Here is a 24,898-nt window from a genome sequence, read left to right as displayed (position 1 = left end):
TAAAAAATGTAACCTTTATTTAACCAGTAAAAGACCACATTGAGACTGAAGTCTCTTTTACAAGTGTGAACTGGCCAAGACAAGAGGCAAAATAAGTGACACAGCTCTGCCAGTAACAAAACAATACACAACAAAAAAAACAGGACAGACATACAATGCTCATAAATACAGTACCCACTACTAAGAAGCTCAAAGGGAGAACAGGAACATTTAGTAACGCGACCAATAAGGACTAATAAATACAAACTAAAGGTGGCCTTACACTAGCCGATTTTTTTAAAATATCAAACATTCTTGATGTTGATCGGGCCGATCCCGATCGCGCTTTGAGCGGTCGGGCACCCCCCGAGCGTCAAAAATGCCCGATTATCGGCTAGTGTAAGGCCACCTTAAGCACTAAGCATTGCTTAGTAGACTAAAAAGCAAGCAGACATTTGCTATACGTCAAAGCAGGAGCAGTGCATGGGAAGTGTGCCCATGGCAATCCTTTTAAAGCTCACTAGGGGAATCACAGCAGCCAGTTTGAGTCTGGTCTGTAGGTCTTTCCAAGACCAGGGTCCGAAATAAGCAATGCTTTTTTTTCCAGCCTCAGATTTAGTTGGGGGCACGACATAGCGTAACCAAGCATTTGATCTGAGGTTGAGAGAGTTTTGGACAAGTTCAAATTTAGAACCAATGTAACGTGGGAGATTACCAAGAATGGCTTTATAGGGATGAGTTTGTAACATAACGATTGTTAAACCAGGCTGTTGAGCATAAAGGTGCAAATAAAGGAGCCCACACAGCTTAAGAGTCAAACGGGTGCAAAGGGCTTTTTACTCTTTACTTTTCAAAAGGTATTTACGTATTCACATACCGTAGGTGTGCACAGGCACACATAAGGCCACTACCAGGGGACACGGGTGTTGCCAAAAACAACAAAAGAAGCAGCTAGGGAAACAAAAGACTAACTAACTAACTAACTAACTAACTAACTAACTAACTAACGAACTTGGAATTAGTAGTAGAGAATGCAGACAGTGAGTGATAGAGTGGTATTATTGCCTTTTTCTTTTGTGATACCTCATACCACTGTAAATAACCTTGACGCCTATTATCCTAAAAAGCCATTACCTATATGTACGTTGATTAACTTCCAGCATTTGTCATTGAGACATTCTAAAGTGAGAAAACGAACATTGTAACTATTCTCTTTACTGACATTAAACCAATGTTCTTATTGCATAAGCGGTGTCATGTCCTCTCTTTGATATGTTACAGGCGATTGAGAAGCCCCTAGACTGTGTATCAACTGGTCCGTAACAAGTGGAGAGACAGGGGAGGAATACAGAGCATTCCTACGCTACGTGGCGCGTGACACTCACCTACGATGATGGAGTTGATCTTGCCCTTGACCGTGACAGTGCAGCTGTTACAGTTGAAGATGTAAACCACCTGCCTGAGCTCCGTGTCCGAGATCTCCAGGTCCTGCTTCTGCTCAAAGTTCTCCTGCACATTGAAATTATTCATTAGGAACAATAATAAGCCCTTGAGAATACAGTATCTCGTTTTCGAGAGGGTCCTAAAGTATACACAATGCACAAACATTACAAAACAATTACAGCTGCTATAAGCAATAATATGTCAACATTTTAATGACCTTTTTAGCTTTGTCATTGGTCGAAAAAAAAAACAGGTCGCAATGACTAACCAATCAGGAAGCAGACAGGCAAATCGATGACCAATGACAAAGCTTCTAGGAACATCTTTGAATGCAGATTGCGGCCCCTAGATGTGTCACAGAGACTACATTCTTATCATTAAAATGTTTTTTGTTTTTTTTGTTTTTGTCTTCCTCTTTTTGTTCTTTTTTTCCTGTCTTGTCTTTTGGTTTTTGGTTTTTTGTCTGTTTTTTCTTCAATAAAAATTAAGTGAAAAAAAAAAAAAGTGTATAAGGTTGGAGTGCAACGTACGTAGCACACAGCCAATGAGAAACCAGGGATTACCCATGCAGCCACTGAGAAACCAAGGATCACACAGCCAATGAGAAAGCAGGGATCACCCCAGTCAATGAGTGATGATGCAACGATGCAACCTACCACTCTCCACTTCTTCCCGTCCAGCTCCAACAGCGGGGGTCTTTTCTGCGGGGGGGCTTTGCCTCCGGGGGTGTTTTTGGCAGAGGAGGAGGAGGACGACGACTGTGGGCCCGTCTGGGAGCGCAGGCCGGGGTTCTTATGGGTCTGCTGTTGCTCTGAGACATGTTTCAGACCTGGACGGGACACACATGGAGAGATGATACACTGAAACATTTTATATACAACTAGAACTGCACTCTGTCGAGTGCCTACTTGCTTGTTGCACACAAGTAGGCTACTAGTGCGCAAGCAGAGCGTGCAAGTGCTGTAGACCGCTATAAACTTTCAAATCTTAGTCTCACATATTGAATTGTTAGATTTAGCTATTTGCTAAGCTACCTTGCTTCTGAAGGAAAAAAAGTCGTATTTTTAAGTATGGTAAAATCATCGCTACGTCACCGTCAACTATACCCTGGCATTGGTACATATATTCATCACGTCATATGCTCATATGTCCATATATGTGTAGTGTACATGTCTATATGTATGTATATGTAGTTTTCTGAGTGGTTGGTGGTATAATGTGATCGGCTGGGTGGTTTGATGCGTATGTACTTGACACTGAAACGTATCATCATTATGTCACCATCGTCAACCAATTATACCCTGGCATTGGTACATAATCTTCATCACGATTCACGGAAAACATACCTGCACGGTCAGCTTCCGTATGTCCGTATGACATCATATCAGGGACATTGGTACATATCTTCATCACGTCATGAGACATATGCTTCGTAGCATGACAAAAACACACCTGCACGGTCAGCTTGGGGCCAGCATATGACGTCATAACATGTGCTGGCCCCAAACACGCGCATCTCAGCACCTGACTGAAAACATGACTTGCACGCTCTGCTTGCGCAAGTAACTAGAGCGGTGCCCGTTGGGCACTGGCCTACTTGGAACGATGCAAGTTGGAAATGCATCCCCCACCCAGATATTATGTCTTTGTCCCTTTTATGACCATATATGGAGTTCTTTGTCAGGCATGCCCAAATATGGAGTCTATTCTAGACGTCAGAATGATGTCAGAACAGGCCAGCTCCATATATGGACACTGGGCAGTGGCCCTGTCCAGAGCCAGGCAGAGGCCTTTTTGTGGCGGTTCTGGACAACCGTGGGTCCGACCGACTCGATACCGGGCACTGCACCCCCTGTGGTGGTGTGGAACGCGTGTATCGAATTTGAAGTCGGTGGGGCGAACAGTTCTCGAGTTATGTCATATTAATGCCATATTTAGCCAGTATGAGCACAGATGTCCCGTTTACTGCTACGGCGGCATCCATCTTTGTTGTGAAAAAGGGAAATGACTCTCTTGCAATGTTCCGCCCCCATATTTGCATACTGGGCCCTGGTTGGTTATAGCCTGGTTCCAGACGAATCTGGTTGGTCCTACGCTATACCGCGTCCTCCGACAACTGAGTGACACCAGACTCAATCTGCCTGGGGGCAAATATGCATTGCAAAGGCAGATTGAAGGCTGGGCTACGTGAGGCTATAGTCGGACATCTTGGATATATGCCACGCCCACCCACCTTTAGTGATGTCCATGCCGCGGTTGAGCTGGGCGAACAGGGCGTTATGCGGCGGCGCTGGCGCGCTACCGCCCCCTCCTGGCCGGGAGGCGTCACCACCGTCCTCCTCCGCAAACACCGGAGGCGGGCCGGGCGGAGGAGGAGGGGGAGGGGGCGGAGGAGGAGGGGCGGGGCACGAGGGAGCGCTGGGGGCGTCGGCCTCGTCACACAGAGACTGGGGAGCCACGGGACCCTGGGGGAGCGAGAGAGAGAGAGAGAGAGAGAGAGAGAGAGAGAGAGAGAGTGGTTCAGTAGAAACAGAGGATTTGGATTTAGTTTTAGTCATGGTCTTTTGAGTCAGATCTTTATTTAGTTTCAGTCATATTTTAGTCATCTGAAATGTTTTAGTGTTAGTCTAGTTTTAGTCGACTAAATATCGTATTTAAATTTTAGTTTTGGCGGGCCTTGATGAAAAATTAGGCCTACAAACTTGTAGATCTGCAACCAAACATAAAATGACTTTAAATGATGATGTATGACACGTGTGATTTATTTTCTCACATTATTGACGGAATTGTCAATATATTTAGTCTCGGTTTTAGTCAAAGTTTTGCCATCAAAATGTAGGCTACGTAAAGTACCAAGAGTAAAAGTATAATTGTGCAGTATCATTTGCTAAATCTGCTAAATGCAAAAATTGTAAATTGAACCCAACAAAGCCAGGGTGCCAGGACAGATCCGGCCAGCAGAGGGAGTAATGGACAGCAGATGTGTCAGCTCGTTGCACTCAGTAGAAACTAAGACAGAGGATTTGGATTTAGTCATGATGGTCTTTTGAGTCCAAATGTTATTTAGTTTCAGTCATCTGAAATGTTTTAGTAGTAGATATTTAGTAGTAAATATCATAATAGTCAAATAAAAGCTATTTTGGCCGCTGGCAGGCCTTGATAGTGTCAAATTAGGCCTGATTTTTTTTAGACTTGGTTGCATGCTGAAAATAGCAGATCTACAAGCTTGTAGATCTGCTATTTTTTAGCATGCTACCAAGCATAACATTACTTGCCTTTTTTTTTAGGGCACCGCTGGTCGAAACAGTAAAACACGTTCCAAGTCTTGGAAATGAGGGACTGTCCCATGCAAATATCCTCCTTTTGAGTGGGACAGTCCCTCATTTCCAAGACTTTTCAGGCGTCCCACAAATTGAGACCCTGTCCCACATTGTGACTGACAGGCATCAGTGTTCAAATTGAGACCCTGTCCCACATTGTGACTGCAAGGCATCAGTGTTCAAATTGAGACCCTGTCCCACATTGTGACTGATAGGCATCAGTGTTCAAATTGAGACCCTGTCCCACATTGTGACTGACAGGCATCAGTGTTCAAATTGAGACCCTGTCCCACATTGTGACTGCAAGGCATCAGTGTTCAAATTGAGACCCTGTCCCACATTGTGGGAGGACACTTCGACACATGGACAGGAGGAGCCGGGATTCGAACCGCCGACCCAGGGATCATTGGACGACCTGCTCTACCTCCTGAGCCACAGTCGCCCTTTAAGTACCGACAAGTACCACCACAGAACATATTTGGCTCTCCAAGTACCACCATAATAACTGATGTTAAAATACAGGAGTGTAGACCTGCGCCATCCTATTCAGCTATCAACACAGGACGACAACGTAAGTCATTCTTTGAATTGTTTTGTTTCTTTGTTCCATTCCTATAAGCCAATAATGCTGCTGCTCTGACAAAACTCTGTCTAATCACTAAACAGCACAACTGATGATACTTCTAACGTGATTCATCCGTTCTCAAACGCATTTGATTAACGGTATAGGTGTGCTGTCTGTCATGCTCATTTCAGCACGGCTGGAGAGCCTCATTTCAACCAATTGCTTTCATAAGAACTACCTGTAGCGATATAAATATTTCATTCCACTTTTGTCTTTTTTCTCCATTTTTTGGGCGACTCCTCTGTACCACCAGTGGTTGGGAAACCTCTGCTCTAAATGATTTTTACATTTTAACCCTTTGCATAAGACTGCATGGTCATTGGTCGCCTAGGCCACGCACGCACGCACGCACGCACGCACGCACGCACGCACGCACGCACGCACGCACGCACGCACGCACGCACACAGTCTGTTTGATGAACTCACAACTGGCAGCACAGCTGCTAAATGCAGTCGGCCACACACGCACGTACACGCACGCAGCCACGCACGCACGCATGTACACTCAGAGGTTGTGGCTTTACACACACACACACACACACACACACACACACACATACATACATACAAACGGTAAAACTTGTTAGTTTATGTATCTCAAATGTCTTCATGAACACACACACACACACACACACACACACACACACACACACACACACACACACACACACACACACACACACACACACACACACACACACACACACACACACACACACACACACACACACACACACACACACACACACACACACACCAGTTCAGTAACAGTGACGTGTATGGGACATGTGTCTGGGGGTCACGGGGTCAAGGGTACAGCTCTATACATTAAAGCGGACACTGTGACAGCCTCTGGAGTGCGTGTGTGTGTGTTTGTGTGTGTGTGTGTGTGTGTGTGTGTGTAACAGGTGGAACTCATGGGGTGGACTTGAATGGAGGTTTTTCTTCACATATTACCCCCCCCCCCCAATCCCCCCCAAACAAAGGTCCTGTGTTAACGACACACTCTGACGGTAACTTAACCCCCCCCCCCCCTCCCCCAAAAACAAAAAAACAACCACCCCACCAGTCAGCTGCTGTTCAGGGAGGGGTTCACACACACACACACACACACACACACTCACACGCACACGCACACGCACGCACACACACTTCAACACCATAACAGCAGGAGTGACAGCTGACACACATGCTGCAGACAAGTCACCGCAAGTTCTCAGGTTTCCTCACATGTGGAGGTGCACACATGCACACACATGCGCGCGCCCCACAGTTGTTGGGCAGCTGCATCAATCTGTAGGGTTTGGAACAAAGACACACGCACGCACGCACGCACGCACGCACGCACGCACGCACGCACGGGTCGCTAATTCCTCGCTCCTCATTCAGATCCTTCTTAAAAAGTTAAATGTAGGCCTACTAGGGGCGCCCGCGGGTCTAGCGGTCCAGACGCATCATGCCACATATAGGCTCTGGCCTGGCAGCGTGTCGCGTGCTCGAGTCCCGTTCATTTGCTGCGTGCGTGTCTCTGCCCTTCTCTCTCTCTCTATTACAATTTAGGCATTTAGCAGACGCTCTTAATCCAGAGCCATTTACAATAAGCAAAAAAACAAAAAGCATGCATGGCAATACCTCACATACGTAAAAAAATAGTTATGATTGCGATGGGAAGTGCATTTCCATAGTTGTGGAGCCAGAAGCGAGAAGAGTTTGGGACGTGTGGAGGTACTTCCAGCTCTCTCTCTCTCTCTAACCTTTGCTGCATGTCTCTCTCCCCTTCTCTCTCTCTCTCTCTCTCTCCGATCAATAGTATGTCGGAACTAAAGCCTGTACCCGCCAAAAACGATGATGATGATGATGATGATGATGATGCGTTATTGTATGACTAGTGATGTATGCTGAGTGTGTGTGTGCGTGTGCATGTGCTTGCGTGTGTTTGTGTGTGCGTGCACTCACCATCCTGCACCACTCCACTCCAGTAGTGTGGTGCTGTTTGATGTAGACCTGCATCTCATTCCAGATGTTCAGGTAGGAACGAACCCAGTCCACGTGGCGTCTGTCCCTTTAAGAGACAGGGGGAGGAATCAATTCATCAAAATCCAGCTAAAATATACAGGCTCACAACATGGAGGGCATACGTGGCTGGTTAAGACTCAGCTTAGAGGCCATGCAGACAATGGCCTTGTGGTTAGAGTGTCCGCCCTGAAACTGGGAGGTCGTGGGTTCGATCCCCGGCCGGGTCATACCAAAGACTGTAAAAATGGGACCCAATGCCCTCCCTGCTCAATAGAGCGTCGCAGTCCCGCCCCCTACCATGGACCAGGAAATGATTCTCCGTTCATTTTCCTCATAGACATTTCAGAAAGTATTTATTTAAAGACGTTTACGCCGCGGACAAAGCCAACTCGAGTCGTGACAAATCATGACATCGAACACAATTTTTTGGGCCGAACAAATAATTAGAAAGAAGAAAAAAACGGCAGGTTACAACACTTTTTTTGTTGTTTTTCTTCTTTGTAATTATTTGTTTGGTCCAAAATATTGTTTGTGTTGTCATGAGTTGTCACGACTGGAGTTGGCTTTGTCCGCGGCGTAACCGTCTTTAAATAAATACTTTTTGAAATGTCTATGGGAAAAATGCATTGGGATTCATTTCCTGGTCCATGGTAGGGGGCGGAACTGCGACGCTCTATTGGCACTCAGCATCAATGGGTTGGATTGGGGGGGTCAGTCCCTGCTTGTCACTCAGCATCAATGAGTTGGATTGTGGGGGTCAGTCCCTGCTTGGCACTCAGCATCAATGAGTTGGATTGTGGGGGTCAGTCCCTGCTTGGCACTCAGCATCAATGGTTGGATTGTGGGGCTCAGTCCCTGCTTGGCACTCAGCATCAATGAGTTGGATTGTGGGGGTCAGTCCCTGCTTGGCACTCAGCATCAATGGTTGGATTGTGGGGGTCAGTCCCTGCTTGGCACTCAGCATCAATGGTTGGATTGGGGGGGTCAGTCCCTGCTTGTCACTCAGCATCAATGAGTTGGATTGTGGGGGTCAGTCCCTGCTTGGCACTCAGCATCAATGGTTGGATTGTGGGGGTCAGTCCCTGCTTGGCACTCAGTATCAATGGGTTGGAGTGTGGGGGTCAGTCCCTGCTTGGCACTCAGCATCAATGGTTGGATTGTGGGGGTCAGTCCCTGCTTGGCACTCAGCATCAATGGTTGGATTGTGGGGGTCAGTCCCTGCTTGGCACTCAGCATCAATGGTTGGATTGGCGCAGGGGGTGCCCACACTTTTTAGACTTGAGAGCTACTTTCAAAATGACCAGCTCAACAAGATCTACCCACCAACAAATTAATGTAGGCCTATACCATTGCTAAAAAATGTTTAAAAATGTACCTGAGGGGGCTTTTGGAATAGTGGCTGTCTTTACATATTAGACACACACACTTGAAATAGGAAATAGAGGGGGTACCGAATTGTATTGTTGTTAATTGTATATTTTTGTTGTGTATAACTTTGTATTGCCACTGAGGTCTGTGCGCAACACTCTTGAAAACAAAGCATTACATTGTGGATCTAAGCTGACCTAAGTCACCTTCATTCAAGTGTCAGATGCCAACAATTATATATATTTTTTAGGAGGCATGTCATGTGATCTACCTGCACGCCCTTTGTGATCTACTGGTAAGATCGCCATCTACCTTTTGGGCACCCCAAATCAAATGATTCAATCATTTGATTAGTTGATTTGACCCCTTTTGGTGTTTTAACTAAGCATTATGTTATACTTTATAGCTATTGAAAAATAGCTCATAGCGCGCCACCGAGTGGCGCGCTACGAGCTTGTAGATCTGCTATTTTTGAAAAATCGTGAAAATGCGGCACAAATCTTTGAATATATATTCTTTCAGAAGACTTTATTTTTTTTGCGATGGGTCAAATGCGGAGAACACAAATGTCACTGCGGTGTGAAACGTGTGTGGTGACAAATCGCACGACGACTTTGACTTTGGTTAATATAATAGGTCCCCGTTGAGGTTAAAAACGGTACGATATTTACTTACGTGTCCTTGTACTCTTTCAGCACTCTGTTGGTGTAGAACGTAGCCGCGTCGTTCATCTCCTTCACATACGGGCCCGGTCTCTGACACTGAGAGGGGGGGGGGGGGGGGGGGAGAGAGAGAGAGAGAGAGAGAGAGAGAGAGAGAGAGAGAGAGAGAGAGAGAGAGAGAGAGAGAGAGAGAGAGTCTCATTCATATGTCTACATGACCTCAGCGTGACCAATTTCTCAATTTAGTCAATTACTGCGTGCGTGCGTGCGTGCGTGCGTGCGTGCGTGCGTGCGTGCGTGCGTGCGTGCGTGCGTGCGTCATAGCCTACTATAGGTGGGAGAGTCCTATATAGGTGGCAAAACACTGATTGTCAATTTAACCTCTCCGCCAAACTGATTGGATTAGAAGTGTTTATGACCAATGAGATGGGGATTAATTTGACTGATGCTGGTGGAGTCAGTACAGTACAGTACAGTACAGCACAGCACAGCACAGTACAGCACAGCACAGCACAGCACAGCACAGCACAGCACAGTACAGCACAGCACAGCACAGCACAGTACAGCACAGCACAGCACAGCACAGCACAGTACAGTACAGTACAGTACAGACACCATCTGTTTCATACAGTAACCATCTAACTGATGCTGGTGGGGTCAGTACAGTACAGTAGACACCATGATGCACACAGTACACACAGTACACACAGTACACATTTTACTGACACCGGGGTCAGTAGCCTATACAGCACAGACAACAACAATGTATAGTTTCTGACTGGTTACCTGAGTGATTATGTCCACTTTAGTACAGTACAGTACAGTTTAGTACTGTACTGTACTTTTTTTCACAAGTCAATGTAATGGGTATGATTTTGATGTAAAATATGAATATTTCCCTCTCTTTTTGAGGGCCACTATAGGCTAGCATCTCCTACATTCACCTATTAGTGTAGACGTTCATCTTACACAAAACATTAAATTCCCATTACAAAGTCAAGGCTAGACTCAATAAGGAGGATTCTTCAGGAGGAGAAAATGCGTCACCACGCAACTAAAGTAAACAAAAAACACGTCCAGCATGTTTGAACATGAACCCGTGGCTCCCAGACTGTCCCAGTCAGTGTGTCACTGCAGGAAAATTACATTTTTAATATCAATCACGGACACCGAGAGTCTGTGTTAGCAACACACTCACTATACTGTAGACCTAGCCAAGATGATCAAAGAGAGGGTAGGGATCCTTAAAGGTATATTCAGTGATTTGACTTAATTCAAATATCACTTTTGTTCTGGATAATCCTCCCTACTATAGAGTGTGCTGACCATATAAGGAGTTCCTCCTTGTCCCCAGTGAGCCCCTGGGGTCAAAAAACCCTAGTTTCAGTTTTGGTGGCGGGTGGCAAAACCTTCATCCAATCAGGATGAGAGGGGCTTTCCTCCAATCGTGATCGAGTGGGGGCGGGCCTTGGTGCACATGCTGTTGGCCTGGCCTTGAAGTAGAATAATGCCTTCTTCGAGCCACACGTCCCGTCCAGCGACGCCGGCCTCCTTGAGGTCCCCAAAAAGATCAAGCTCATAACCTGGGGCGACAGGGCCTTCTCTGTGGCCGCCCCCCCACCATCTGTAATACACTCCCCAATATCAGAGACCCCCCTCCCTCCCTCCCTCCCTCCCTCCCTACCTTCCATACCGCCCTGAAAACCCACCTGTGTAGACCAGCCTTTCCAAGTTGACTTGATTTTAACGTGTTACTTGTTACGGTTTTATTGCTTTTAATTCTTATCTTTTATTAGTTTATTTATTTTTTCCTAAAAAGTTGTCCTTTTCCTTTGTTCCCCCCCCCCCCCTGGCCCCCACACATGTGAAGGGTCTTTGAGTACACTATATAAATCCCACATATTATTATTATTATTACATTTAGTATGATGTTTCTAATGTTTTATATCATTACAATATGAAGTATTGAAGTGACAATATGTCAGGTGCGTGTGTGCATGTGTGCGACCGCGAGTACGTGCGTGCGTGTGTGCATGCGTGCGTGCGTGTGTGCATGCGTGCGTGTGTGCACACGTGCTTGCGTGCGCGCGTGTGCGCGCGCTCCCTCACCACGGCGAGCCACCCCAGCGCCGGGATGCTCTCGCTGACAGCTGATAGGTGGTTGAAGAGGCCACTCCCACGGTGATGCTCCCGGAAACTCTGGATCTCCTGGATGTGGTCCGAGATGGGCTTCAGCAGGTCGTTAAGCTCCACCTATCAGCAGAGAGGACAGGTCGTTAAGCTCCACCTATCAGGTGAGAGGGCAGGTCGTTAAGCTCCACCTATCAGGAGAGAGGGCAGGTCGTTAAGCTCCACCTATACAGGAGAGAGGACAGGTCGTTAAGCTCCACCTATCAGGAGAGAGGACAGGTCGTTAAGCTCCACCTATCAGGAGAGAGGGCAGGTCGTTAAGCTCCACCTATCAGGAGAGAGGACAGGTCGTTAAGCTCCACCTATCAGGAGAGAGGACAGGTCGTTAAGCTCCACCTATCAGGAGAGAGGGAAAGGTCGTTACGCTCCACCTGTCAGGAGAAAGGGCAGGTCGTTAAGCTCCACCTATCAGGAGAGAGGACAGGTCGTTAAGCTCCACCTATCAGGAGAGAGGACAGGTCGTTTAGCTCCACCTATCAGGAGACAGAGCAGGTCATTAAGCTCCACCTATCAGGAGAGAGGACAGGTCGTTAAGCTCCACCTATCAGGAGAGAGGACAGGTCGTTAAGCTCCACCTATCAGGAGAGAGGACAGGTCGTTAAGCTCACCCAAGACAAAGAAAAGAAAAGAAGAAAAAGAGAAAAAAAGCCAAACTGGCTTTTGTCCAGGGCCAGATTAGCCATTGGGCCGGCGGGGCCGGGCCCAGCAGGGGCCCTTGACTCTCAAACTAAACATTGGACGTGATCGCCGTGCACAAGCCAACACAATATTCCTAACATTCACGACAATAACATGGCTCTTGGAAAATCCATCCATCCATCCATCTTCAACCGCTTAACCGCATAGTCGGGTCAAGGGGGCAACAGCGCCAGCAGAGAGCTCCAGACTTGAGAGCAACATTAGTGACTTCCTCCTGTGGGGGATCCCGAGACGTTCCAAGGCCAGCGAGTCAATGTGTTTCCTCCAACAGCGCCTTGGTCTGCCCCGGGGTCTCCTCCTAGTGGGACGTGCCTCGAGGACCTCCCTACGGAGACGCCCGAGGGGCATCCTATAACCAGGAAGATTTTTTGCAAAATCTACTTTGCAATAATATGAATGAACCTTTCTTTTCCTCTATCTATTGGCAGTAAACTTCCACACATTGTCTCTACATATAAAACGTGACGTGCGCTGGTGGAGTATAGTTACACTGAGATTACGCTATGGCGGATCTACAAGCTCACAGCGCGTCACTTCGTGCCACCCAGCTGCGAGCTTGTAGATCTGCTTTTTTTTTTTAACAATAAATCTTGGAAAGTGTAAGGAGCGCTGGATCGGACTCAGGTCTTTTAAACTCCACCGAGAGCGACAGGAGGTTTAATAACGGAGCCTTAAAATAGCTAAATAAACACACTGCCATATTATTAATAATAATAATATTAATAATAATAAGACTCCCACAATCTCACATCTGTAAGGAGTGACTGTAACGGCACTTCAGGAAGCCAACTCAACTATGCTCTATAGCGTTTTTCCATCGCAATATAGATCCCAGCATTAGTAGAGGCCTCTCTCTCTCTCTCTCTCTCTCTCTCTCTCTCTCTCTCTCTCTCTCTCTCTCTCTCTCTCTCTCTTACAAACATTCCTGGCTTCATTGGGAGAATCCCTCTGGCCTTGTAAGGCATAGCACTTCTGCACTGTTTACAGTTTACCTATCACACACACGCACACGCACACACACACACACACACACACACACACACACACGCACACACACACACACACGCACACGCACACACGCGCACACACGCACACACACACACACGCGCACACACACACGCAATTTGATTCCCTGGTGAAAGCATATTTGCAGTAAAGTGTTCTCATTTTGATGTGTGTAGCTGTGAGCGGTTGCTATGTGGGACCATATTATTGTGAAATTGCGACTGGAATTGATCCAGTTGGTTTTCTGCAGTTTGTGTGCGTGCGTGCGTGCGTGCGTGCGTGCGTGCGTGCGTGCCTGTGTCTTTATTTAGAAGCGGTGCTGTGGAGGAGAGTACCCATTTAGGCCTGACGTCAAAATAAAAAAAAACGTTCGCTCTGAAAGAATATATATTCAAAGATTTGTGCCGCATTTTCGCGTTATGAGCTTGTAGATCTGCTATTTTTCAACAGCTAAAGTATAACATAATGCTTGGTTAAAACACCAAAAGGGGTTCCCGTCCAGAATGGGTTAACAACCTCAGTTAGCTGATGTGATTGGAAGCCATGGTGCTGATGATGCTGGCTGCAGTGCAGGAAAGATGTAACCTGACTCCGCCAGATGGGGCAGCAGAGGGTTACCCCCTCCTGCTCCCATCTGGGAACTCTCAGGCAGACTTGATGCCCGGCCACAAAACGGCCTGGCCAATCAGCAGCAGCTAGAGGCGGGATAGCTGCTGCTGATTGGCCAGGCCGTTTTGTGGTTTTGTGGCTACTGTAGTCTGTACCCACTGTATGTTGCTGTATACGCTACTGTAGTCTGTACCCACTGTATGTTGTTGTACACTACTGTAGTCTGTACCCACTGTATGTTGTTGTACACTACTGTAGTCTGTACCCACTGTATGTTGTTGTACGCTACTGTAGTCTGTACCCACTGTATGTTGTTGTATACGCTACTGTAGTCTGTACCCACTGTATGTTGTTGTACGCTACTGTAGTCTGTACCCACTGTATGTTGTTGTACGCTACTGTAGTCTGTACCCACTGTATGTTGTTGTACACTACTGTAGTCTGTACCCACTGTATGTTGTTGTATACGCTACTGTCTGTACCCACTGTATGTTGTTGTATACGCTACTGTAGTCTGTACCCACTGTATGTTGTTGTACACTACTGTAGTCTGTACCCACTGTATGTTGTTGTATACGCTACTGTAGTCTGTACCCACTGTATGTTGCTGTATAGTATACCCTACTGTAGTCTGTACCCACTGTATGTTGTTGTACACTACTGTAGTCTGTACCCACTGTATGTTGTTGTATACACTACTGTAGTCTGTACCCACTGTATGTTGTTGTACGCTACTGTAGTCTGTACCCACTGTATGTTGTTGTACGCTACTGTAGTCTGTACCCACTGTATGTTGCTGTATACGCTACTGTAGTCTGTACCCACTGTATGTTGTTGTATGCTACTGTAGTCTGTACCCACTGTATGTTGCTGTATATGCTACTGTAGTCTGTACCCACTGTATGTTGTTGTATACGCTACTGTAGTCTGTACCCACTGTATGTTGTTGTACGCTACTGTAGTCTGTACCCACTGTATGTTGCTGTATACGCTACTGTAGTCTGTACCCACTGTATGTTGCTGTATACGCTACTGTAGTCTGTACCCACTGTATGTTGCTGTATACGCTACTGTAGTCTGTACCCACTGTATGTTGCTGTATACACTACTGTAGTCTGTACCCACTGTATGTTGCTGTACCCTCTACTGTAGTCTGTACCCACTGTATGTTGCTGTATATGCTACTGTAGTCTGTACCCACTGTATGTTGCTGTATACGCTACTGTAGTCTGTACCCACTGTATGTTGTTGTACGCTACTGTAGTCTGTACCCACTCTATGTTGCTGTACCCTCTACTGTAGTCTGTACCCACTCTATGTTGCTGTACCCTCTACTGTAGTCTGTACCCCCTCTATGTTGCTGTACCCTACTGTAGTCTGTACCCACTGTATGTTGCTGTACCCTACTGTAGTCTGTACCCACTCTATGTTGCTGTACCCTACTGTAGTCTGTACCCACTGTATGTTGCTGTATAGTATACTCTACTGTAGTCTGTACCCACTCTATGTTGCTGTACCCTCTACTGTAGTCTGTACCCACTGTATGTTGCTGTACCCTCTACTGTAGTCTGTACCCACTGTATGTTGCTGTACCCTCTACTGTAGTCTGTACCCACTGTATGTTGCTGTACCCTCTACTGTAGTCTGTACCCACTGTATGTTGCTGTATAGTATACGCTACTGTAGTCTGTACCCACTGTATGTTGCCAGTTTAACATGCATTAGTCTATATACGGACCCCCATTTAATGGCATTTCTATCTCTGGGACCCCCAACTTGTATTGTAAAATCAAAGTTAATTTAACTCTGAGAGTGTACACACTCTCAGAGTTACAGACCCACAAGGGTCCATTTGGTTCCAAACTATCATTTAGCTGGGGACCCCCTGGAACTCCCTCAAGGACCCCTGGGGGTCCCCGGACCCCACTTTGGGAACCACTGTCCTAATCTGTTCCCAGACAATATGCAAGCATTTTGATGAAGGAGTAACAACTGCAGCACGTAACAGCACGCGCGCGCGTGCCACACGCTCACGCACACGCACACGCACACGCACGCACACGCACGCACACACACACACACACACACACACACACACACACATACACACACACACACACACACACACACACACACACACACACACACACACACACACACACACACACACACACACACACACACACACACACAGGGAGTCAACTGGTCTCCCTCTCTAAAGCTTTAGAAGGTGAAATGTTTCAAGCCAACGGTTGCAGGATTAAATGCTTAAAGTTAAAAATAAGGAGTGGTGGTTTTGGTTACTCCTTTTTTAGTATCAATCTTCTGTCCGGTCGCCTCCTTCACACCGTCGGAGACGGACTGCAAGAACAACACGCGGTATGAGTTCATATAGTCCCGTTCTTCAAAGGCTCTTCAGCAGTGGCGTGCACAGATAGACACTAGGGGGTGCTAGAGCACCCCCTGCCCTTTTGGCAATGTGCCCTTAAAAAAAAAAAAAAAAAAAAAAAAAAACGTTTTTTCTTTCTTTTTTTTGATTTTTCAAAAATAGCAGACCTACAAGTTCATAGCGCGCCACTCGGTGGCGCGCTATGAGCTTGTAGATCTGCTATTTTTCAATAGCTAAAGCATAACATAATGCTAACACCAAGTTTCGCACAAGGTGCCCTTTTTTAACTTGAGCACCTGCCCCTCTAAATGTCTGTGCACGCCACTGCTCTTCAGTTATATGACAGTGAGATATGGTGAGATCAAATTAGATCAGGTTAAACGTGCGGGCCATTAAAGCAGTCGGATAAGGCTGAAGGGAGAGAAGGGATGTTTTGCCAAATAATGTAGAGGATATCTGGAGGCTCAAGGTTCTTTATTCTCTGTCTCTCTCTCTCTCTCTCTCTCTCAGCCAAATTAAATAAAAGGGAGTGTGACATAAAAAACGGACTAGTTGCTTACTAGCTTAGCAACTAGTCGCGACTAGTAAGAAACTAGTAAGCAACTATAGTAAGCAACTCACACAAGCTTGTAGATCTGCCGGTTTCACTAGTTTGGGTCCCGGGTAGGGATGCACGATTAATCGGTAGCATAATCGGAATAGGCCATATCGGTATCGGAACGGTCTCAAAATAATACAGATTATTTCATCGGTTTTCACCAGCAGAAATAAATAAAAATAAATCTAAATTTAATTTGTGCACTCATCAGTAGTCATCCAGTTGTGAAAACAGACACTTGGAAAAGAGTATAGGCTATTGATTGATTGATTGATTGATTGATTGATTGATTGATTGAATACTTTATTAACAGGCTTTGGGCCAAGCACCTATAGGGCCTAGGCTTGTTTCCATTGTGGTCCTCTGTATAATATCGGAATCGGTCAGAACGGTATCGGCAGATATGACCCTGCAAATAATAATAGTCTAATTCTCTTTTGGGTCTTGACCAAGGGGCCAGTGAGGCTATTCAACGTTGAAGCTCTGGACCCTAGTGGTATGAGGAAGGACTGCAGGCGGACCCGTGAATTCATGACGAGGAAACCCCGTGCAGCTGGGCTTTAACACGTAGGACCATTTTCCCTACGTCACCCCGGACCTCAAATTTGAGGTCCGGAGGAGGTACTTCCGGCAGTCTTCCGGGTGCTTCAAAATGCCAATGAGCAACTCCATCGAAATAAATAGCTTGGGGGCGGGGCTAGTGCTCCAGTTCGGTCTCTATCCTTTATATACTCTATGTAGTAGAGGACCTAGCTAAGATATGTATGCACTTCATTTAGGAGAGAATATCGCAACTGTTCTTGACTAATATGACCGCCGCAAACAACGTGGGAACTGTGAACAATTCTCTATCCGGGTCGAAATACCCGGAAATGACCACGCCCCTTTTAAAATGACCGCTAGTTCAAACATGGCTCTATCTTCTAAACTGTTGGAGCTACAGATATTCTGAGGTGCTCAAAATGTTCAGAATACTCATGTTTGTTGAATCCGTCCCCGAGCCAGCAACCCTCCGGGTCATCATAGTGGCCAAATCCAATATGGCCGCCAGTCCGCCACCTGAAAAGGTTTTGTCTAGAACTTTTGAACCTGATGAGCTATGAATGCAAACATTGTGTTCAAATCATGTTTTTTGACAATTAGAAACATGTTGGAATGGTTATCTTTATGACTGGGTGTTGCTGAACATCTATTTTGCATATTTCAAAGATGGCGACTATCTGACAATTAGTTTTACTTACCGTTACTTAACGTCTATTTTGTGCTTTTTGAGCATAGAAACACATTGGAATTCTCATATTTATCATTAAATCCATCTAGAGCACTGATGAGTGTAGAGTTGTTGGAATAAGCTAAAGATAAGCTAAAGATGCCACGATTTGTTCACCCGCCAAAAAAATCATGTTTTTATGTGGACACGCCCAGCAGTTCATTAAGTATGCCTGGTTTGCCTGGTGGGTGGTGATGGGTGGTGAATGATCCACCTGAACTGAAGCTGCACCCACAGCTGTAGTTGTATGATAAAGGGGGAGGGGTTAGGGGAGGACTGATAGTGTGATGTCACTATATTACTGTTTATTTCATGACTGTCAAGGGTTCAGCCTCCAGGAAGAAACCCTAAATACAAAGTTAATACTTCATTGCACATACAAACGACTCCAAGGTGTCTAATGAAGTACTGTCACCTCATGGACACATGAAAAACTGGAAAAATACAAAAATAGTGGCACTCCATCTTTAAGATCAAACTGGAGGAAAGAAACAACCTCTATACAGATGCAATGTTATTGAAACAATAGAATAATGGCATAATAAAAGCATAATAATAGAATAATAAATTATGCTGAGCATTAGTCAAAGCCATGTATCAAATTTTAAATCACACACACACACACACACACACACACACACACACACACACACACACACACACACACACACACACACACACACACACACACACACACACACACACACACACACACACACACACACACACACGTTGTGAACTTGTGATCCGTCCTTTTGATTCCTCAGTGAGAAGACTTTTTTTGTCCTGATCATACAATTCTATATATCGAGATGTAACGGATTCCAGCTTTGCAGAACTGTCTTTGTGTCCAATAGGCCTACATGACTGTTGCATCCTCAGTGGAGGAGGATGGTGCAAGCTTTACTGGCATGATGTGGCATCGACAAGATGAGTCCAGTAAGGTATCCAAGTCTTGGAGTCAGTGACCAGCCCAATGTAAATTTGGGATGTAGTGGGCGCAAGTGGCCTTTAGACAAGCTCAATCAATGTAGCCTGGGTAGGAGGAAGGTTCTTGCTACCATTGTTTGACCAACATTTGCCTTCCCTGACTATGGGAAAAGGAGTGCAGGAATCTCACAGAAACCCTGGTGACTCTCACCTTGGAGCCTGAAAAGATCAACTCTGATTTCCATTTCCAAAGATTGGCCAGACTATGTAGGAAAGTGTGTTTGTCTTATTATGTAATGCCAGTGGTGCTATTCTAAAGCTGCCTCAGGTACAAAAAGTGTGGGCACCTCTGTCCTAGAGGGACTTGGTACCATTGCCTTGGTACCATTTGAGAAAAAAACAATGTATGGCTTCATCTACTCTGCTATATGGCTACAGCTCTTGCTGTATATGACGAAGACGTACGCCAATCTTTGGACATGGAAATTTATATATAGACGGTCTATATATAGACGTTTAAACAACCGCTAATCAACGTCTAATCTAAGAATAGACGTCTAAAAAAACTTTCATTTTTAGCCGTTTTTATCGCATTTTTAGACGCACGTCTGAATAGCCGGCTATTGCTCAGTGGGTTTTAGAACCTTCCACCTACCCAGGCTACATTGATTGAACTTGTCAAAAGGCCACCACATCCCAAATTTCAGTAGATCGGGCTGGTCACTAACTCCATGAGTAAGATTTGGGAACCTTACTGGACCCGTCTTATAGATGCCAGTAAAGCTTGCACCATCCTCCTTGAGGCTGCAACAGTCGTGTAGGCCTATTGAACACAAAGAAAGTTCTGCAAAGCTGGATAGAAGTTGTATGATCAGGACAAAAACAAATAGTCTTCTCCCTGTGGAATCAAAAGGACGGAGCAAATGCTGTGTGTGTGTGTGTGTGTGTGTGTGTGTGTGTGTGTGTGTGTGTGTGTGTGTGTGTGTGTGTGTGTGTGTGTGTGTGTGTGTGTGTGTGTGTGTGTGTGTGTGTGTGTGCAGGCGCATGTGTGTTTCTAATTTAAACACACTGTTAAAATTTGATAGACCTGCCCAGCATAAATTATTATGCCATTATTCTATTGTTTCAATAACATTGCATCTGTATAGAGGTTGTTTCTTTCCTCCAGTTTGATCTTAACTTATTCCAACAACTCTACACTCAAATCTTTGCATTCAAAGCTCATCTGGTTCAAAAGTTCTAGACAAAACCTTTTTCAGGTGGCGGACTGGCGGCCATATTGGATTTGGCCACTATGATGACCCGGAGGGTTGCTGGCTCGGGCACGGATTCAACAAACATGAGTATTCTGAATATTTTGAGCACCTCAGAAAATCTGTAGCGCCAACGGTTTAGAAGATAGAGCCATGTTTGTACTAGCGGTCATTTTAAATAGGGTCGTGGTCATTTTCGGGTATTTCGACCCGTATAGAGAATTGTTCACAGTTCCCAAGTTGTTCGCGGCGGTCATATTAGTCAAGAACAGTTGCGATATTCTCTCCTAAATGAAGTGCATACATATCTTAGCTAGGTCCTAGACTAATGGTCTTGACCCACTGACTGGCCAACCGTATATGGATACAGAGGGTGAATGTATTGAATTATCTCTAACAATGACTGCCTAATTCTGCCATCACATAATGTCAAAATGTACAAATATACAATGCATATGCTTTTATTTGGTCAAATGTCAATAAATAAATAAATACAGGTAAATCAATTGAACAGAATATCTAAATGTGAATATTAAATGTTGAGAACAATGTTGTGCACTGAAGATTAGATACAGTATCTGTAGCCAAATAGCAATTGACTTAAAAAGCACTTTGAGATTCTGTGGAATGTAAAGTGCATTATAAATATAAAATCCATCTTATTATTATTAGGCCTACTTAAATAGAAAGACAGAAAATTACTTTTACATTTCTGTATCCAGATAGCTGTTTACAATTATTTGCGAACATTACAAATAGCTTATTGTATAGTTAAAGATGGAGCGCCATGATTTTTGTACTATTTCTGTTTTGTATCTGTCTATGGAGTTAAAGGACCACTTCACCACTTTTCAATATATCTTCATATAATAGGTCCTCACTAATAATCATGAAAAAACTCAGTCTGTGTCTCATAGGAGGGCTGTGGGCAGTTCAGAAACCCGTCCACCAGTGACATCATCGATGGGGAATACAAGCTAATAGAAACTGCAGGCTTTATAGTCCTGACAAGTTGCAATGCGAAAACAGAAGCCATCGTTCTAACTCTAACGAAAATCTAAACATTTTTGTAAAGAAATCATGTTTAAAAAATAATCTGCCTAATGATGTCACTGGTGGACAGGTTTCTGAACTGACCACAGCCCTCCTATGAGACACAGACTGAATAGAAAAAAATCGTGCCATTTTATCATGATTATTAGTGAGGACCTATTATATGAAGATAAAATGGTAAATGGTGCATTTATATAGCGCCTTTATCCAAGGCGCTTTACATAGATTGTGCATTACATTCACCCATTCACACACACATTCATACACCGATTGCAGCGGAAGCCATGCAAGGTACCAACCAGCACATCGGGAGCAATTTGGGGTTCAGTGTCTTGCCCAAGGACACTTCGACATGTAGACAGGAGGAGCCGGGATTCGAACCGCCGACCCATGGATCATTGGACGACCTGCTCTACCTCCTGAGCCACAGCCGCCCGTGGTTGAAAAGTGGTGAAGTGGTCCTTTAGCCATACTCTAATAGACCCCCAGGTGTGGATATAATATTAATTAAAACATGTCTTCCCTGTGTATTTTTGGTTTCCTCCTGACAGCTGAAAGCCTTTGAGTCAAAAGGCCCAATCGAAATAACATAATTTTAGTGACATCACTCCCCTAACCCCTCCCCTAACCCCTCCCACATTATCATACAACAACAGCTGTGGGCGAGGCTTTAACTTCAGGTGGGCGGTGCTAAGGTGAAAACTAGGGCTGTCCCGATACACATTTTTCGTTCCCGATCCGATCACACCACAATATCTGTGTTAGCCGATATACCGATACAGAATACCGATATCAGTGTTGTGATCTCGTGTTGTGTTTATAGCTATATCTAGCTATATAACTCGTGCTGTGTTTATAGCAGACTCCGCACTCATATGTGCACTTGCAATCTGGGCAACTCCAAAGCAAACTCCACATGCCCCAACATTTTATTTACCTGGCATAGTGTCGACCCCTTACCCCTGTGTCGGATCGCTGGATAGACTGGCATAGTGTCGACCCCTTACCCCTGTGTCGGATCGCTGGATAGACTGGTATAGTGTCGACCCCTTACCCCTGTGTCGGATCGCTGGATAGACTGGCATAGTGTCGACCCCTTACCCCTGTGTCGGATCGGTGGTTATAGACTGGCATATTCACCGATACCGATATGACCCGATATGACAAATAAGGGCAGATACCTCTACTTTTCCGATACCAATACAGTATTGGGACATCTCTAGTGAAAACCAGGCATACTTAATGCACTGGTGGGTGTGGCGGCTGTGGCCACATTAAAACATAATTTTAACACTTTCTGTACACTTTTTTTTTGGAAGAAATCTTCCTCCTAGTATAATCATAGTACCTGATGATCATTGTTTTAGGCGGGGGAAAAAAATCAATGTTTGGTGTCGAAAATGCGAAAGAGCAAACGAGCGCTCAATGTTAAAGCCCAGCTGCACAGGGTTTCCTCGTCATGAATCCACGGGTCCGCCTGCAGTCCCTCCTCTGACCAGTAGGGCCGAGCGCCTCAACGTTGGAGAGCCTCACTGGGGGCTTGTTGCCTAACCACGCCCACCTTGTGGCCACGCCCACATTACGGACCCCCCCCCCCCATGTACTAATTTTCCAGGCAGGCTCCACTGACACACACACACACACGCACATGCGCACACACACACACACACACACACACACACACACACACACACACACACACACACACACACACACACACACACACACACACACACACACACACACATGCAAAATCACACAGAGTAATGGGCCAAGTTGAGGTGATGTAAGCAAGACTCTCTTTCGTTACATTCTCCCTCTCTCTCTCTCCCTCTCTCTCTCTCTCTCTCTCTCTCTCTCTCCCATTGTCACTGTATCGCTCTCTCTGCTCCACTATCACTCTATCTCTCTCTCTCCTCCACTCTCTCACACACACAGACGTGCAAACACGCGCGCACACACACACACAGTCACACACACACACACACACACACACACACACACACACACACACACACACACACACACACACACACACACACACACACACACACACACACACACACACACACACACACACACACACACACACACACACACACACACACACACACACACACACACACACACACACACACACACACACACACACACACACGTCTCAAATATAGAACATGTCCATAAAAAGCCAGGCAGCAGACAGCAGAGAAAAGACAGGAGTTAGTGAGGGGAGTTTCCACAGGGTCACTGTGTGTGTGTGTGTGTGTGTGTGTGTGTGTGTGTGCGCATGTGTTGGGGATTGTTCCAGCATCGGACATAACAAAGTACTCCTGTCTGTCTGTCTGTCTGCCTGCCTGCCTGCCTGCCTGTCTGTCTGTCTGTCTGTCTGTCTGTCTGTCTGTCTGTCTGTCTGTCTGTCTGTCTGTCTGTCTGTCTGTCTGTCTGTCTGTCTGTCTGTCTGCTGCCTTCCTGCCTGCCTGCCTGCCTGTCTGCCTGCCTGCCTGCCTGCCTGCCTGCCTGCCTGCCTGCCTGCCTGCCTGTCTGTCTCAGTTGGCAATTTATTTTAAGTAGGAAAGAAAAGAAAAAATCACACAATCAAATCATCACAAATGTCATTCCGGCCAATCACTTTTGCCATCTTCACTTTTCTGCCCTCACATGTACTTTGCTCAGCCAATCAAATCATCGCTACGGGGTGATCAGCCAATCAAATCATCGTGTTTGTGTTCACACAAACAGACAAAGCATCCCTTCGCTAAGTCCCTCCCCAACCCTTTGTTGTCCAATAGGCACGTTAGCAGCGAGGAGACAGGTCAAGCTGTCCTTCTCACCCCATAGAGATGCAAGTTAAATGACAGGATTTCTCCAAATAATCAATCATGTCATTAGCAAGAGCTCCAAAATGTCTTCTAAATCTAGTCAACCAGGCCTGCAGTATAGGCTATATGCACTGGACAAATGTGCATGACATTATTTAAATAAACTAGAAATACGAGGAAATGTCTGACGGGAGTTTTCATGTAATGCACAGTAAGACTACGGCCATTTAGTATTATTGCCGTCACCTGGGCGGGTCAGTCGTGTTAAGCCGTGTAGCCGTGTATGTGTTCAACAACAGAGCCATGCCAAAATAACATTGACATCAATGAGGTGGCGAAAGCTTGTCCTTGCATAGCGGCGGTTGCTAAGCTATTTGGATTGGCATTGTGCTGTTTCTGAGTAGACCTGACCTCGGTTCTACAAAATGTCTTCTAAATCATGACACTTTTCTGAAAAACCTATGTTTCTATGTCAGTCGTTCTCAAACATTTTCATGTCAAGGACCCTCAAAAACATATGTATTTGGTCGCCGCCGACCCCCATCTGTAAATGATGTTGTTCCAGGAACCGCCATGAAGCAAAGATTTGAGTTAAAAACGTTATATATATAATCTTTGAATATATAATATATATTCAAAGATTTACGCCACATTTTCACGATTTAAAAAA

General features: G+C 45.5%; 1 protein-coding gene across 1 annotated transcript in view; it reads right to left on the bottom strand.

Moving 5' to 3' along the window:
* cap2 (cyclase associated actin cytoskeleton regulatory protein 2) overlaps positions 1-24,898 on the bottom strand; it is a 63,684-nt gene that overhangs the window by 4,118 nt on the left and 34,668 nt on the right. The window contains exons 5-10 of the mRNA XM_079523268.1: positions 11,523-11,666; positions 9,427-9,512; positions 7,324-7,429; positions 3,656-3,887; positions 2,079-2,251; positions 1,365-1,488 (exon numbers count right to left, since the gene is read on the bottom strand). Coding sequence (XP_079379394.1) covers positions 1,365-1,488; positions 2,079-2,251; positions 3,656-3,887; positions 7,324-7,429; positions 9,427-9,512; positions 11,523-11,666 — 865 coding nt within the window. The remainder of the gene's footprint in view (positions 1-1,364; positions 1,489-2,078; positions 2,252-3,655; positions 3,888-7,323; positions 7,430-9,426; positions 9,513-11,522; positions 11,667-24,898) is intronic.

The sequence above is a fragment of the Electrona antarctica genome, assembly GCF_951216825.1.
Source record: "Electrona antarctica genome assembly, chromosome: 15".
NCBI classification, from domain to species: Eukaryota; Metazoa; Chordata; class Actinopteri; order Myctophiformes; family Myctophidae; genus Electrona; species Electrona antarctica.
Note: the sequence above shows the minus strand (reverse complement) of the source record. Positions and strands in the feature narration are given on the sequence as shown.